General features: G+C 48.8%; 1 protein-coding gene across 5 annotated transcripts in view; it reads right to left on the bottom strand.

The window, feature by feature from the left end:
- LOC119441924 (adhesion G protein-coupled receptor L4-like) overlaps positions 1 to 16,386 on the bottom strand; it is a 145,103-nt gene that overhangs the window by 80,182 nt on the left and 48,535 nt on the right. For all 5 annotated transcript variants that reach the window (XM_049661740.1, XM_049661738.1, XM_049661739.1 and 2 more), the window contains exon 5: positions 12,056 to 12,088. In XM_049661740.1, coding sequence (XP_049517697.1) covers positions 12,056 to 12,088 — 33 coding nt within the window. The remainder of the gene's footprint in view (positions 1 to 12,055; positions 12,089 to 16,386) is intronic.

A 16,386-nucleotide genomic window follows, 5' to 3' on the forward strand; every position in this document is an offset into this window, starting at 1 on the left:
TGATGGCCCTCATTGTAATTTACAAATTGTAGCCGTTCAGTTCGCAAGGCGGATCCACTTGGAAATAATTCTCAGGATGACACCAGTTTCGAGATATTAATTCCCAAACTTTGCGGAGAAATGCATTGGCGTTCCAGTTAATTTTGTGCTTCAATGCATAAAGCGACGTTTTGTTAAGGAACTAACTGGAACGTCAATGCATTTCTCCGCAAAGTTCGGGAATTAATATATCGAAACTGGTGTCATCCCGAGAATTCGTTCCAAGTGGACCCGCCTTGCGAACTCCACGGCTGCAATTAGTAAATTGCAATGTGGGCCATCTGGTAATTAGTTAAAAACCTAATTAGTGAATTTTTATTAATTAATCGATTATGCATTACAGATTTTTGTGCAATGTCCGCCTCTTCGAGTACACCAGCTCATTAACTAGAACTGGGCTATCTGCCACAGGCAACCATAAATAAATTTTGAAAGTGTTCGCTGAAACTTAATTAATTGAATTTTCGTAAATTAGTCGATTATGCATTTAAATTCCTTGTGCAAGTAACGTCCGCCCCTTCGAGTAGACCAGTTCATGAACTAGAATTGTGCTCTCAGCCACAGGCAACCTTTAAGAATTTTTGAAAGTGTTCGCTGAAATACCCTGTATAGGGTGGCCCTGCTAACGTTAGCCGACCCGTCCAACAAAAAACAAAAAACAAAAAAAAAACAGATTTAAAAATCGTGGTGCAAATTTTGATTTTAATAATAATAATAAAATAAAAAATGTCACAGTTTCGCCCTAAGGGCGAAGCAATGAATGCGATAGCAACACAGCAATGCCATACGAAGTAAGGTGAGCGGCTTTGGTAGCAATATGAATTGTAGTAAACATGAGCTGATTAAGTAAGCAGGTGTGCTGCGCCGTAAGTAGACCGATATGAAGAGAGACTCGATGACCAAGAGAAGGCGCCTGTGAAACGGTGGTGTTGATGAGAAGCGCTTCCCGTGGGCAGCGCGTGCGAAGGGACACACCTGTAGCGCCGCACTGCCGATCCGGGCAGCATTGCATGTGTAGCGTGCGTTGGAAAATGTGGCCCGACTATTACTAACTGAATGAACAAGCGTGGTGCGAGCGCGCACAAACAAACATGAATAGATCTCACTGAATGACTGCAGACAACGACTGTCAAAACGCTGGCAGCAAGCAGCAGGCGAAGGTACGTGCGGTCTATGGCTTCAACGGAAACTGAGCGGCGAATGCACGGCGCATAAAGGTCAGAGCCGTGTGGAGATAAGCGACGGTGCGAGCGAGCGACGAGCGCGCTTGCTGGCAGAGTAGAAGTGCCCCCCCCCCCCCCCCCCCAGCTCCCTCCGGCGCTGGCTTCCCGCTTCCTTGCTTGCGCGTGGGAGATTGAGTGCGTTCGCTCTCCGTGATAGCGCGCGTCCCCGCACGCTTCGGCTCGGGCATACGGCGCGCGGCGAAGATTTTATCTATAGGGAACCTGACGGCGACGACGACGGCAGAAATCCGGTTGAAGTGTCCATATAATTGCTATCGCAATAAAAGTCGCAGTCTCGCCCGAAAGGCAAAGCATCGATTGCGATACCTAATTACTAGACAGCTATGCGACGTAAGGATAGTAGTTCTATCGGCCGTATAAAGTTGTAAATATTCGCTTACTAACTAAATAAACAAGCACGGTGTCACGCGTGCACAGGTAAACTTGAACACATCTCGCTCGATGACCGCGGGAGCTCGTCAAAACGCTGGAGTGAGAAAGCGCACCGGCGGCAGCGAGCAAATTGACCTTCGTGCTGGCTCTCGCTTCAACGCGAACTAAACGTCAAAAGCGCAGCGCATACGAAGCTACCGGCACTCGGCGAATGCACTTTGGCCCATCGCAGATCGCTTTGAAGATGATGCTCCCGCGGGCGCACGCACACTTCGGCCGCGTTGCAGATTGCTTTCAAGATAGCTCCGTGAGCAGCAGCTGCGTAAGCAGAACGCCCCATCCCCCCTTCCTTCCCTCCCTCCCTCCCTTCCTCCCTCCCTTCCTCCCTCCCTTCCTCCCTCCCTTCCTCCCGTCTCCGTCTCCGTCGCTTCCTCCCCGTGCCTCGCGCGTGAACGAAGACCGTGCGTTTCCGGCCGCCTTCCTCTCTCGCGTGCGCGAGATTAAGCTGCGGTTTCCGGCTCACCCTCGCACGCTTTCACTCGCACACACAACGCACGGCGAAACTTTTTTTGCAAATTACACACTGAAACATTGCCCGTTAAAACATGGCTGCATAAAAAGAACATTTTCGTTTCTTCAGTTAAATGTCGCCTATGTGATGTGCCTGAAACCATTGAACACTGTTTTATTGTTTGTAAAGATGCCATCTTATTTTGGTATGTTATCCATAGAAATTTGCAAAAATATTTTGATCTAAACTCTCACAGTATTCGATATCTTGTTGCTCTATATGATGATGTCCATTCGATGTATTTTTCCTGATAGGCCTGCATAGCCTATGGAAATCTTGTATGCAAGACCAAAATGAAAAAAAAAAACACCGCATATCCACGGGGTGAATGATTATGAGTGGGCGAAGCTCCGGAGGGAATCATCGGTAAACCGTGAATCTTCCGTGTAATTCGCCCAGTCTCGCCGCACTAAATCGAACGATTGACTTCCACCAATGACACGCGCCATATGTGACGTCATTCCTATTTTATAACAGCGCCCTTCATTATAATTGCACCATCTACCGCTTAAGGGGACGCTAGCACAAACGCGTTAGAAACGTGTAGTACTCTCTAGTAAGGGGGAGAGGCCACAGCGTCTTACGCAGCCGTTTACACATGCCGGAACGTGCACCGCGTTTGCGACGCCATCACATGACTGCTGAGAGAGTATAACCCCCGTATTCATAAACGCTCCTCGACTTGAACTTGACTTGCCACCGCCTTCAACGCGTTTCGAACGCGCTGCCCAAGGCGGTGGCAAGTCAAGTTCAAGTCGAGGAGCGCGTTTATGAATACGGGGGTAAGGCGGAGAGGTCACAGCGTCTTACACCAGCTTCTTACACGGGCCGTAACGCGCTAGCACAAACGCGTTAGAAACGCGCAGTCTTTCGTTGATGTTGGGTATTGTCATCGTGGTGCGTGTGGCCATGTGCGCTTCGTGGCGTAGTAGTAGTGACTCTGCGTTCGGCTTTCGAGGAGGACGGACGTGTGATGGCTCGCTCCGTGCGAGGTTCTTCGGCGGCCGCTGCTGGCCGTGGTGACAGGTTTTCTTCTGCACCCCCGGATTACAGGATTTTGCTCCCGACATTGCCTTCGGGAGAGAGCATGCAGCAGTGTGTGTTTTTGCACGGTGACCTGGCAAAAAGACCATATCGTCTGGAAGATTTTCGAGAGCCACTCGAAGAAGCGGGCATCATCAAGAACATCACCGGTATAGGAGCCTTCCAGATGAACCACATCTGGCTGGTCAAGCTGCGCAGCAAGGCTGACAAGGATGCTCTGGTGAAAACGGGTGGACTTCAGGTCAAAGGCGGCTTCTGCGCTGTCATTGACCCCATCCAGCAAGACGTCACCGTGAAAGTCCACTGGGTCGACTTTGCTGTCCAAAACGAGAGCTTTTGGCAAGTGTTGAGCAACTTTGGTGACGTCCTTGAGGTGTCTAACGACAACTGGTCCGTCGCTGGCTTTGAACATGCGACGTCCACGACGAGGGTGGTGCGAATGAGACTTAAGGAAGGTGTTGTGCTTGACGACCTGCCGCATCTTTTCAAGTTTGGAAGTGGCACCGTTCTTCTTGTGGCCCCGGGACGGTCACCGCTATGTTTGAGATGCCGCAGGCAAGTACACATACGACGGGACTGTCAGACGCCACGCTGTGGAGTGTGTCGGTTGTTTGGACATGAAAGCCAAGATTGTGCAAGAAGTTACGCTAGAGTAACTAAAACGGTTATCCCAACAGACGACGTACAAGAGAACATAATGGACGCGGAGGAGGCTGAAAAGTCTGCCCCCAACAGCAATATCAAGGAACACGTAGGCGCGGTTCAGGAGACGGACGCCAAGAAAGCTGGAGGGACAGTCCCTGACAGCCAGGACTTGACGAAGGCAACTGAAGAGCGTGCGGAATCAGTCTACACGCAGGAGGCACCGCTCTTAAGTCAAGCAAGTGAAGAGGAAGACATGAGCGATTGTACCGAGACCACTACCGAAGAAGAGAAAGCAGACGCTACGGGGGCGACCGCGGCGCGCAGGAGCGTCTCAGAACGGGCGTTCCGAAGTTGACGGAGGACAGCAGCGAACGCAAGGTTAAACGCCTGGAGCGTCAGTGGCAACGCGTTGCTGGCGCCAAGGGTAAAAAATATGTCCCCGAAGTTCGGTCGCCGTCAGCATCGCCGGTGCGGGGTAAGAGACGCGACAAGTAACACCCCGGTATTCCCACTGCAGGGTAGAGCCACGGTAAGCGTTGTACTGTTGGTTCGCGCTTACAATCAGTATGATTAGTATACCTGCACCATTACGCGTCGGTACGCTCAATGTACGGGGTCTGGGGTCTAGTCGCAACCAATATCAGGTCAAACGCATGACGCAAGAAAGAGACCTAGACCTGCTTGCGGTCCAGGAGACTAAGGTTAGCAGAGAGGAGGCGACCGACAGATTGGTAGCGCAATTTTCTTTACGGTACAATGTATGCGTGAGCCATGCGGTGGGAACATCAGCTGGATGTATCTTGTTTGTTAAACATTCTATTGGCATTGTTGTGGAAACGGTTACAAGCTGCTTGCAAGGACGTTTTGTTTTGTGTGACCTTACTTACGGGGAGGCAAAATTTAGATTTATTTGTGTCTACACACCTACAAAGCCGCATGAAACTATTGAACATGTTTTTATTGACTGTAATAATGCTATATTCTTTTGGGATATATTACAGAGAACTTTAAAGATAGACCTACCCCTCAATCCACATGGCATTCGTTTTCTACCGCCTGAACGCGATTTTGAACAGATGGACGTTATCTTCTTACTCGGGCTGCACGCAGTCTGGCGTTCTCTGTTGGCATATAGACACTGTGATTTTAAAAGCCGATCTGTGCATGATTATTTTGTTGAAATGGTTGTGAAAGTACGTGATGTGTACAAAACGACTGATTGTCATGAAGATGTGATATCAATGTTGGATGCTTTAGCACATATAAAACGAGTGTGATGTTACAAACTCCTGTTCAGGCTTGTAGCCAAGCTGAAAAAAAAAAAGCTTCGTGGCGTAGTGGTTAGCGCAGCGCGTTCGGAAGCGAGGGGTCCCTGGTTCGATTCCGAGCTACGGACACAACTTTCGGAATTTTTTTTTTCATAAAAGTAGACGTGGCTACCTACTACTACGACGACGACTACTACTACATACTACAGAGGAGGGACAGACCCACACCCTAAGGAGCTTCGTCCCTAAAAAAAACATTCCGAAAGTTGTGTCCGTAGCCCGGAATCGAACCAGGGACCCCTCGCTTCCGAACGCGCGGCGCTAACCACTACGCCACGAAGCTTTTAGGAGCGAAGCTGCTTATAGCGGCACCCGTTCCGTCCCCGTCGTAGCAGTAGTAGTGTGTAACCAGTCTGAGAAAAATGAGAAAAAAATTCCGAAGTTGTGTCCGTAGCGCGGAATCGAACCAGGGACCCCTCGCTTCCGAGCGCGCGGCGTTAGCCCACTACGCCACGAAGCGCACATAGACACACGCACCACGATGGCAATAAATACCCAACATTAACGAAAGGCCGCGTTTCTAGCGCGTTTCTAACGCGTTTGTGCTAGCGCGTTACGGCCCGTGTAAGAAGCTGGTGTAAGACGCTGTGGCCTCTCCACCTTACATTCAACGCGTTTCGAACGCGCTGCCCAAGGCGGTGGCAAGTCAAGTCCAAGTCGAGGAGCGTTTATGAATACGGGGGGTATACTCTCTCAGCCGTAATGTGATGGCGTCGGCAAACGCGGTGCACGTTTCGGCATGTGTAAACGGCTGCGTAAGACGCTGTGGCCTCTCCCCCTTACTAGAGAGTACTGCACGTTTCTAACGCGTTTGTGCTAGCGTCCCCTTAAGCACGAGATGGTGCAATTGTAATGAAGGGCGCTGTTATAAAATAGGAATGACGTCACATATGGCGCGTGTCATTGGTGGAAGTCAATCGTTCGATTTAGTGCGGCGAGACTGGGCGAATTAAACGGAAGATTCACGGTTTACCGATGATTCCCTCCGGAGCTTCGCCCACTCATCATCATTCACCCCGTGGATATGCGGTGTTTTTTTTTTTGTTGTGAAGGACGGTGTTGCTGTGTGTGACGTTTTCTTCATATGGACTGCTCGTTGACGTTTGATTACTTATGTCCACCTGGTGCTCATATTATTGTAAATAGTTCCTGTACATAGAACATTTCATTCATTGTAATAAATACCATGTTAAAAAAAAGTGGCTGTATAGCCAAGTGGTTACGACGCTCGCTTTGGGACCGGGGGTAATGAGTTCGAATCCCGCCTCGGCTAGAAAGTTTATTTTTTATTGCAATAGCAATTATATGGACACTCAAAGCGGATTTATGCCATCGGCGTCATCGTCGCCGTCGCCGTGAGGTTCCGTATGACGTCCAACGGCGATGAAATCGTCGCCGCGCGCCGTACGCTGCATGTGAAAGGACGCGCACTTTCACAGGGAGCGAACGCACGGCGGAGAGCAAACGCGCGTTCTGGTCCTTGAAGGGCTGCAGAATTTAGCGTCTCTTTCCTCCTGTACAATCACCATATATATAGAGCAAACGCGACTTATTCCGTCGCGCGAAAGGCCATGGGGGGACGGTAAGGAGGGAGGGGAGGCGACGTTTAGCTGCGGCACCAAATGCGTAATTATATAAAAACGTTGCGAGGCGAGAAGTTGGTAAAGACTTCCGACGCTGTTAGACGAGTGTCCCGTTCTGGGGCGGTATTCTGTAAGAGTCTGCCTAGTGGACTGTCCCTTTCGGCTGTCGCTGATTGGCTGCTGCTTGACGTGCAGGAAGGAGACTGGCTGGCACTTTCGTGCGCATCAAGCAGCAGCTAATCAGCGACAGCCGAAATGGACAGTCCACTAGGTAGACTCTTACAGAATACCGCCCCTGATGTCGTCGAAAATCTCCGAGCCGCCCCCAGAAGCACCGGCAACAGTCACCAACGCCGCGAGCGTTCGGTGCGAACGCGGGCAAAACGCCGACGGCGTCCGCAGCAGTTCTGCGCGTTGCTGGTGGTGCTGCTGCATGTCCATGTTTACACAGCTGATAAAACTACTATCCTTACTCCGTATAGCTCTACTAATTTGCTATCGTAATTGATGCTTCGCCGTTCGGGTGAAACTGCGACATTTTTTCTTTCTTGGTAGTTTATTGATACGCACCACAAATTATGGCTAGCTTAACGAGCTTCGCTGTTAATAATAAAAAATTTCGAATTATGTGGATCTTATATACACAAACTGACAAATATGCATATTACTGTTGTATATACATCTAAAGAAGGTCTCAGCGGTATGCACCTCAGCCAAAATACTTAAATTATTCGTACAACGCACAGTTACATTCAAACGTGATCACGGACAGTTGTGTCATTATAAAGCATCGTTCCGGACACATATGTAAGTATGTATAAAACATTTTTCACAACAATAAAACCATTTTTTTTCACCTTTACAAGTGAACAAGAAACACTGACATAACTACGACACAAATTCATTTTTATTCTCAACCACGCAGTCAATCAAATACTCATTCAAACACCGGAGGGAAATTGCATTTATATCTATGCTTGTTTTTCTAAGATTGTTAAGTACGACTGACCGTTGGCACAGCAGCCTATTTTTTCCGTGATAAATTCGCTCAAATGGCACCATCCGAAACTTCCGCGCCTGAATGTCATACTTCAGGTAACGAGGCTCGGTTAGATTACACACATCAAGAGTTCTGCTTAGCTTTATTTTATGATATTTTTATATTTCGCAATCACACAGATCAAGAGTTCCTGCTTAGCTTCACTTTATCCTGTCTTTATATTTCACAGCACGGCTATATTGATAAAGACCCTGAAGGGGGTAGGATATCATGTAAAAAATGTGGTTGATCCCTCTTATATAGGAATCGGTATAGAACACGAAAGTGAAACGTGTCTTCACAGAAGTAGTGTAATGTTTATTGCACATTGATATATAATGTCTATTGGTGTTTTGTGGCTAAAGCGCCCTTAGGCGTTGATGCACCCACGCTGACGCCTGGTGGCACGTCTCCTCCATCACGACTACCAACGTCGATGACCATGAGCAACCGTCGTGCATATGGAAGCTGCATTACGCTGCACACGCTAGCACAACGCGAAAGACGAAGCACGTAACTGACACACTAATACAACGCGCAAGACAAAGCACGTAACTGAATCGTCACCGAGTCAAATCAGCGCGTACAGCGCGTCGTAATTGCAGCCTCCGCGATCAACTTCAGAAACATTTTCAGAGCTAATTGCGGAGGCCACGCTCCGCTGTGCTGAGTACGGTGAACGCCACCTAGCGTTGGTAGTGCTTCTTGATGCCAGCGTCCCTTCGAATGCTGGCATCGAGGCGTCTTAGTGCTGAGACGACCGAAGCGTTCACTGTCGGTGCGCGTTAGTGTCATAATGCAGTACTTCTCTTTTCTGCTCGTAGGCGGCGGCACCGCCCCGAGCAAGAGCGCGGGTACACGGAGGAGTGTTAGTATTAAGGCGCGTCTGTGTAGCTCTCTGCAAATGCGTTTGTGGCGCAATGGGTTAAACGCTCGGCGATCTATCGTCGCGGACCGAGAGGTCGTGGGTTCGATTTCCAAATTTTGCATGTTTGTGGAACTTTTTCTTCTGGTTTCTTTCTTTGTATTATGTTCTATGACGTATTTCCGTGACGGAAATACGTCAGTGAAGTCTTGGTGGACCCCGGCATAAAACACTTTCGTGTTAAAAAAGTTGCGTAGCTTGCACTGGAGGCGCATTGCTAAAGAGACAGCGGAGCAAATGGGCACTTAGCTAGTCATGGCTTTTGGGCTAGCCTAAGCGCTACCAAGTCATCGCCCGCATTATCCGGAATTTATTTATTATTGATCGATTAGCTATTGATTGGCTATCGATTGGCTATCGCAAGGTATTGCCCACGTATTTGGGCTAGGCTAAGCACTACCAAACAAGGGAGAGTGTGGTGTGGATGCGAGAGCAAACGAGGATAGCCGATATTCTAATTGACATAAAGAGAAAGAAACGGAGCTGGGCAGGCCATGTAAGGCTTAGAATGGATAACAGGTGGACCATTAGAGTTACAGCATGGATACAAAGAGAAGGGAAGCGGATTCGATTACGGCAGAAAACTAGGTGGGGTGATGAAGTTAGGAAATTTGCAGGCGCAAGTTGGAATCAGCTAGCACAAGACAGGGTTAATTGGAGATCGCAGGGAGAGGCCTTCGTCCTGCAGTGGACATAAATATAGGCTGATGATGATGAAGCAGTACCAAGTAATCCCCAGCATTTTTCGGAATTCATTGATTTTTAATCGATTATGGATGAGCTATTGATTGGCTATCGCAAGGTATTGGCCATCTATTTGGGCTAGGCTAAGCACTATTAAGTCATCCCCAGCATTTTCTTGAGTTCATTGATTATTGATCGATTATCGATTACCTATTGATTGGTTATCGATGACTGACTAAGCTTAAGTAGTCCCAACCATGCTCGGCTAGACTTAGGCAGGCTCAGCTTCTCTAGTTCACATGGGTATGTGCCATTGCGCTTGGACCCTTTTGCACATACATACGCCAGGATCGGCCCACATTTTCTGTTTTTGCTGTTCGCACTTTACGGATTTACGCTCGGCTTAAAAAGCTCCGCTGTTATAATAATAATAATAATAATAATAATAATAATAATAATAATAATAATAATAATAATAATAATAATAATAATAATAATGATGATGATGATGATGATGATGATGATAATTTTAAGACCTGCAGTTTCGGTCGTCAGAGGTCTGACAACCGATTGTCGATTAGCTACGATTGGCTATCGCAAGGTGATGAACTTATTTTTAGTGATGAAATACGATTGCAAAGGTATACACTTTTGCAATCGTATCTTTTCGTTGAACAGCTTGGCTAACGTTAGCTGGGACACACCAGCAAGCTGAAGAGGTAGACATAGAGCACTGCACGGGCTCGGGCAAGGCTCGGGCACGGCATGTGCTTTTTGACCCGGGGCCAGGCCGGGCTCGAGTATTTTGACACGGGCTCGGGCCGGGCTCGGACTTTGTGGTGGTGTTCATGTAACGTGCAGCGAGTTATCTTCGCGCGTCTCGACTCTGAAAAACCTGTTGCCCCGGCGCAGCTGGATTCTAGCACTGCTACTCCTGTGTACTTACCTTTTCTTCTTCCGTCGTATTTTGCTCTGTTTGAACAGAATGTAAAAGTCCAGAAAGACCGAAGTCGCCTCAAACGAAAGGATGCCATTGTATTCCTTACCTAAATCAATGCAATTAATGCTTTCAGCGCGGTGTAAGCGCGTTCGCGACTTGCTGATTCTCTTCAAAGGCGAATTGGTAAAACGATGACTGGTAAGATAAGATAATTCGTCACGCGGCGGCAATATGGCACTGCGTCCATCCATGATTGCACGCATGTTCTGAACCGGCCGCCTAGCAGCAGCGCATTACGCTGCACCATGGAGGCACGAGAAGCTTTCTCCATTTACTCCACCCATGCGCTGCGCTCACGACTGGTCGTGGCTGCGCTTCGGCTAGAGTGTACTAAACACGGTTGAGTGAGCCGAGCGGCTGGGGTGGCGCATGCTTTGCAGTGAGGCGCCCGACGTGGAAAAATACTGTGGCGGCACTGCGATAGAAGTGAATTGGGCCGCATCAAGGTCGCGCCGTTGGGTGATACTGCTCGGCAGGGTCATTCGTATACTACTTCGCGCGCTGGTATTTGCGTTCAGACGGCTCAAATGGTGTTCATATTTGCGTATGGCATGTATTTATGCCTTAAGAATAAATTCCTTTCATTCTCTTCTTTATTTTATTTTTTTACACGCCACTCGGTGATCTTTTTCGGTTTCGGGTCGGGTTCGGGCCCGTTTCGAGCCGGGCTCGGGCAACACCACCTAGAACTAGTTCTAGGTGGTGTTGGCTCGGGCCGGGCTCGGGCCTAAGGTAAGGGGGTGGCGGGCCGGGCCGGGCGGGTAACGTAGATTATTTCTGGTCCCGGCCGGGCCCGGGTCTCGCCATAAAACTTTTGGTCGGGCTCGGGCGAGCAGCCCTACGTAATAACGGGCCCGGGCTGAAAAAATCGGTCCGTGCAGTGCTCTAGGTAGGTATGAAGTAACTGTTAAAGTAATAGTGCTAGTTTAGTTTTATTGCGGCATAGGGCAATTACATGGGACACGCGAGGCGCGTTCGTACCGTCCCCATTGGCGTCGGCGTTGTCGAGCGTTCACTATCGACGGCGTGTGCGCGGAGGGTCTCCATAGACGCGGAGTGCTCTTGGCTGCATAAACCACGACTACGCACCGTCAACGCTACCCTTCGCCTCGGTGTCGTAGCAGGACAATGTTCTCCTACTGCTGGCATGAGCGTTGTATGCTCGCACACTATGAACAAACTAGCGCTCCTGCTCGGCTGGTGTGTGTACGCACTGGTCTGAATGGTAAACGTCAAGTTAACGTTATCTATCATTTCACTAGGCGCTGACTAGCGCCAACAGTTTATCGTCGGTCCCAGCTCCTTGGTCTCATCTTGTGCATCATCGAGCTGCGACGCCTGCAACACGACTGGCGATGTTCATTATCACGCCAGCGTTTTGAGACGCCTGGTATCTGCCTGGGCGCTGTTTCTTCTACGCAGTAGGTGTTGCCTTGCATGCTGCGTTGCGGCAACCGTCCCAGGCGTTCAAGCGCAACGCCTATGATTGTCAATGATTCACCCCATCACCCTCCTTTTTTCCGGGCTCAGAAAATCATACACCTTATTTGCTTCATCTTTTACACAGTAGCATCGACTTACCGCAATTTGATCCAGTCGAATGGTAGAATCCAGCTGTAACAGAAGCATAACGCAGTTTAGTCTCTCAGTACGGATACGTTTGTACATGGTTCAAGCAAATGCTAATAAGAATTCGGTATGCTGAACAACAACGTATCTTGTTTTCGGTTTGGTACGCAACAGCAGCAAAGGGTTTTGCTTACAAAGTCTACCGTTTACCAGCTCAACATGCTTAGGGAAGTAATATACAATGGCCTGCTTTAACATTGTGTATGACTCGTCGAAGGTTTACATAAGCTTCACAGCGAAGTAGTCAGCAGTCAACGTGCTGATTTGTTTCATAACCGACATTTGACAAGTACAGGCATGGCTTCTTATTCGTTGCCCATGCCGGTAGATAGTTGCATACAAACACATTTCATATATTGCTTGATTGCTTGCTTGACTTTATTTGGCTTAAGGTTCAAAAAATGTAAGGACCATGGGAGACGAAGCAGTAGAGATGCTTGTGTAGCCTGCATTGGTTGCACGTTAAAGGACCCCAGGTAGTGAAAATTATTCGGGAGCCTTGTACTACGGCGTCCCTCGTAACCCATTGTGCAGTTTTGGGAAGTTAGACCCCACAATTTATATATATATATATATATATATATATATATATATATATATATATACAGGGTGTTTCAGCGGACACTTTCAAAATTTATTTAAGCTTGCCTGTGGCAGATGGCCCAATTCTATTTAATGAACTGGTCTACTTGAAGAGGCGGACATTACTTGCACAAAAAATTGCAATGCATAATCGATTAATTAACAAAAATTCACAAGTTAAGTTTTTACCTAATTACCTAATGGCCCATACTGTAATTTACAAATTGTAGCCGTGGAGTTCACAAGGGGAATCCACGTGGAATTAATTCTCTGGATGACACCAGTTTCGAGATAATAATTCCCGAACTTTGCGGAGAAATGCATTGGCGTTCCAGTTAATTTTGTACTTCAATGCATAAACCGGCGTTTTGTTAAGAAACTAACATGTATGTATGTATGTATGTATGTATGTATGTATGTATGTATGTATGTATGTATGTATGTATGTATGTATGTATGTATGTATGTATGTATGTATGTATGTATGTATGTATGTATGTATGTATGTATGTATGTATGTATGTATGTATGTATGTATGTATGTATGTATGTATGTATGTATGTATGTATGTATGTATGTATGTATGTATGTATGTATGTATGTATGTATGTATGTATGTATGTATGTATGTATGTATGTATGTATGTATGTATGTATGTATGTATGTATGTATGTATGTATGTGTATGTATGTATGTATGTATGTATGTATGTATGTATGTATGTATGTATGTATGTATGTATGTATGTATGTATGTATGTAGAAAATTCTGGGGTTTTACGTGCCAGAACCCTCACTGATTATGAGGCACACCGTAGTGGAGGACTTTCGGATAAGGTCTGACCACTTGGGTGCACCAAATGCACTGTACACGGGTGTTTGCATTTCGCCCCCATCTAAATGCTGCTGGAGTGTCCGCATGTGGGCTGGTTGGTTCATGACAGTAATAAATAAGTGCACATGGTTCTACATGTATGTACCAAATCCCGGATTCGCGTGCATTTGTGTGTGCATTTGTGTGTGTGTGTGTGTATGTGCGTGCGTGCGTGTGTATGTGCGTGCGTGCGTGCGTGTGTATGTGCGTGCGTGCGTGCGTGTGTATGTGCGTGCGTGCGTGCGTGTGTATGTGCGTGCGTGCGTGCGTGTGTATGTGCGTGCGTGCGTGCGTGTGTATGTGCGTGCGTGCGTGCGTGTGTATGTGCGTGCGTGCGTGCGTGTGTATGTGCGTGCGTGCGTGCGTGTGTATGTGCGTGCGTGCGTGTGTATGTGCGTGCGTGCGTGTGTATGTGCGTGCGTGCGTGTGTATGTGCGTGCGTGCGTGCGTGTGCGTGTGCGCGTGCGTGCGTGCGTGCGTGCGTGCGTGCGTGCGTGTGTGTGTGTGTGTGTGTGTGTGTGTGTGTGTGTGTGTGTGTGTGTGTGTGTGTGTGTGTGTGTGTGTGTGTGTGTGTGCGTGCGTGCGTGCGTGCGTGCGCGTGCGCGTTTTCGTGATTACAAATTGCAGGACAAAATGACTCCTTCAAAAATCCACAAGGTAGAATCAGACCAAAGGGTGCTGTCTATTCCGTGATATTCGTATTATGAAGTCTATTGGCACGACGTTTATTCGGCGCGAGTACTCGGCAGCGAACCAGCTCACCCGATGATGATGATCACACAGTACTGAAGATGAGGATCGAGCAACGTAGGATGATGATAATAACACACAGATGAAGAAGACGTGCCTAATAAACGCCCACAGTATTTATAATTCATTTGGCAAATCGACTCAGTGTTCACAATTGACAATTAGCACGCACTTGCTCTAAGAACTGCTAGACTACTGGGTTGATTTTGCTGACAAAGCGGCTGCCCTAGGAATGGCGTGTTCTGGTTTCAATATCACGCCATGATTATTACAGCGAAGGTGTATATGCCTACGTTCTGGAGGATCGCGTCCGCGGACAAATAGAGGCGTAGAACAACAATTTTCAGCTCCAGCTCCCCGCCAGTTGTGCCTTGGCACAGGTGTCAAAATGGATGATGGATGGCCCATTGTTATTTCCCTCGCCACTGCCACTGCTTTCACAAGTGTCGCGATAATCGGCAGCGGCACGTCCCACCAATCGTTGTGCCCCTTTGTCTCGTGACGTAGAGGTTGCGCTAGCGCTGTTATCAGCAGTTGCCCATTGGACTCGCTATGGGACGGACGCTCGTTTAACCACATCTTCCAGGATCCTGACGATGCCGTGCAGTGTGCCGCGGCTATGAACGCTGTGGCTGATACGTCAGTCTATGACGATTGGGCGGACTTGGCGCAGCAAATGCACTATTTGGCCATCGCGCCGGGCGAAAACAGGACGCCGGTGTCCTTGTTCTTTGACGAAAATGCCGAAGACGCTCAATATAGTCAATAATAATACTGTAATGAAGAAGAACGCCTGGACTTAGGCAGCAGGATTGCCAACAGCATCGCGTGCCGCAGAAGCTCGAGCTTAGAGATTGTGCTCGGTGGAACGTTTAACCCGTCCTCGGCCTTTCGTTCAATAAACCTCCTTTATAATTGGTGGAGGTGCTGGGTACCCCTCAACTCTACCATCCTGGAACTCCGCACTCGGACGCTAACTTCCACCATGCCAGACGCCGAACCACAGACACTCCCGTCACCGCCCGTTCTCTGCGCTGGGGCTATCCGCCAGCGGGATCCTACCATCTTCAGCAGGACCGACGACAACGACGTTGAAGATTGGCTTGCGTCCTACGAGCGGGTAAGCGCTCATAACAAATGGGACGACACGACCAAGCTAACCAGCGACGCTTTCTATCTCGCGGGCGCGGCCCATCTCTGATTCAGGAACCATGAGGCGGATTTCCGAACGTGGTCTGCGTTCAAAACAGCCTTTACAGAAGTATTTGACCGTCCCGCCATCCGCAAACTTCGAGCTGAGCAGCGCTTGCGCACACGCGCGCAGGTAACTGGTGAAACATTCACCAGTTACATCGAAGACGTTGTCGATTTGTGCAAACGTGTCAATGCCACCATGTCGGAAGCGGACCGAATTAAGCACATCATGAAAGGCATTGATGATGATGCTTTCCAAATGCTCCTGGCCAAGAGCCCGAACAGTGTTGCCGACGTTATTACCCTCTGTCAGAGCTATGACGAGCTACGCAAGCAGCGAGCTATGACGAGGCCTTCCCCTGCAACCGATGCGTCTATCTCGAGTCTGGCCATTGGTTCCGTTCAGGCGTCGCTGCTCACGCAGATCAAAGCCTTTGTCCGCGAAGAAGTCGCACGACAGTTGTCCCTGGTACCCTTCACCCAGGTGCCTGCCAGTCCATTGCCTTCCACTCTGCGCAACGTTATTCAAGGGGAACTCGCTGAAGCAGTGCCGGTTCCGCCCCAACAGCCGCTTGTGGCCGCTCCGCTCACTTATGCTGCGGTAGCTGCCAGGCCACGCCACGAGCCGTCACCACCTTTTCAGCAGCCGATGCGCCGTCCTCCTCCTCCCGTCTCTTGGGTCGGCGCTCTTGTTGCCAACCCGTGGCGCACGCACGACAATCGGCCTATATGCTTCGCATGTAGATATCCCGGACACGTCGCAAGGTTCTGCCGCCGCGTGCAAACGATCGGCAATGATCTACAGGCGCCTCGTTACCCGGTCGAGTCCAATGCTGACTACACTCCATCCCACCCACCGCCAACTCGTACTCCGATTGATCG

Source organism: Dermacentor silvarum, chromosome 2 (assembly GCF_013339745.2).
Source record: "Dermacentor silvarum isolate Dsil-2018 chromosome 2, BIME_Dsil_1.4, whole genome shotgun sequence".
NCBI classification, from domain to species: domain Eukaryota; kingdom Metazoa; phylum Arthropoda; class Arachnida; order Ixodida; family Ixodidae; genus Dermacentor; species Dermacentor silvarum.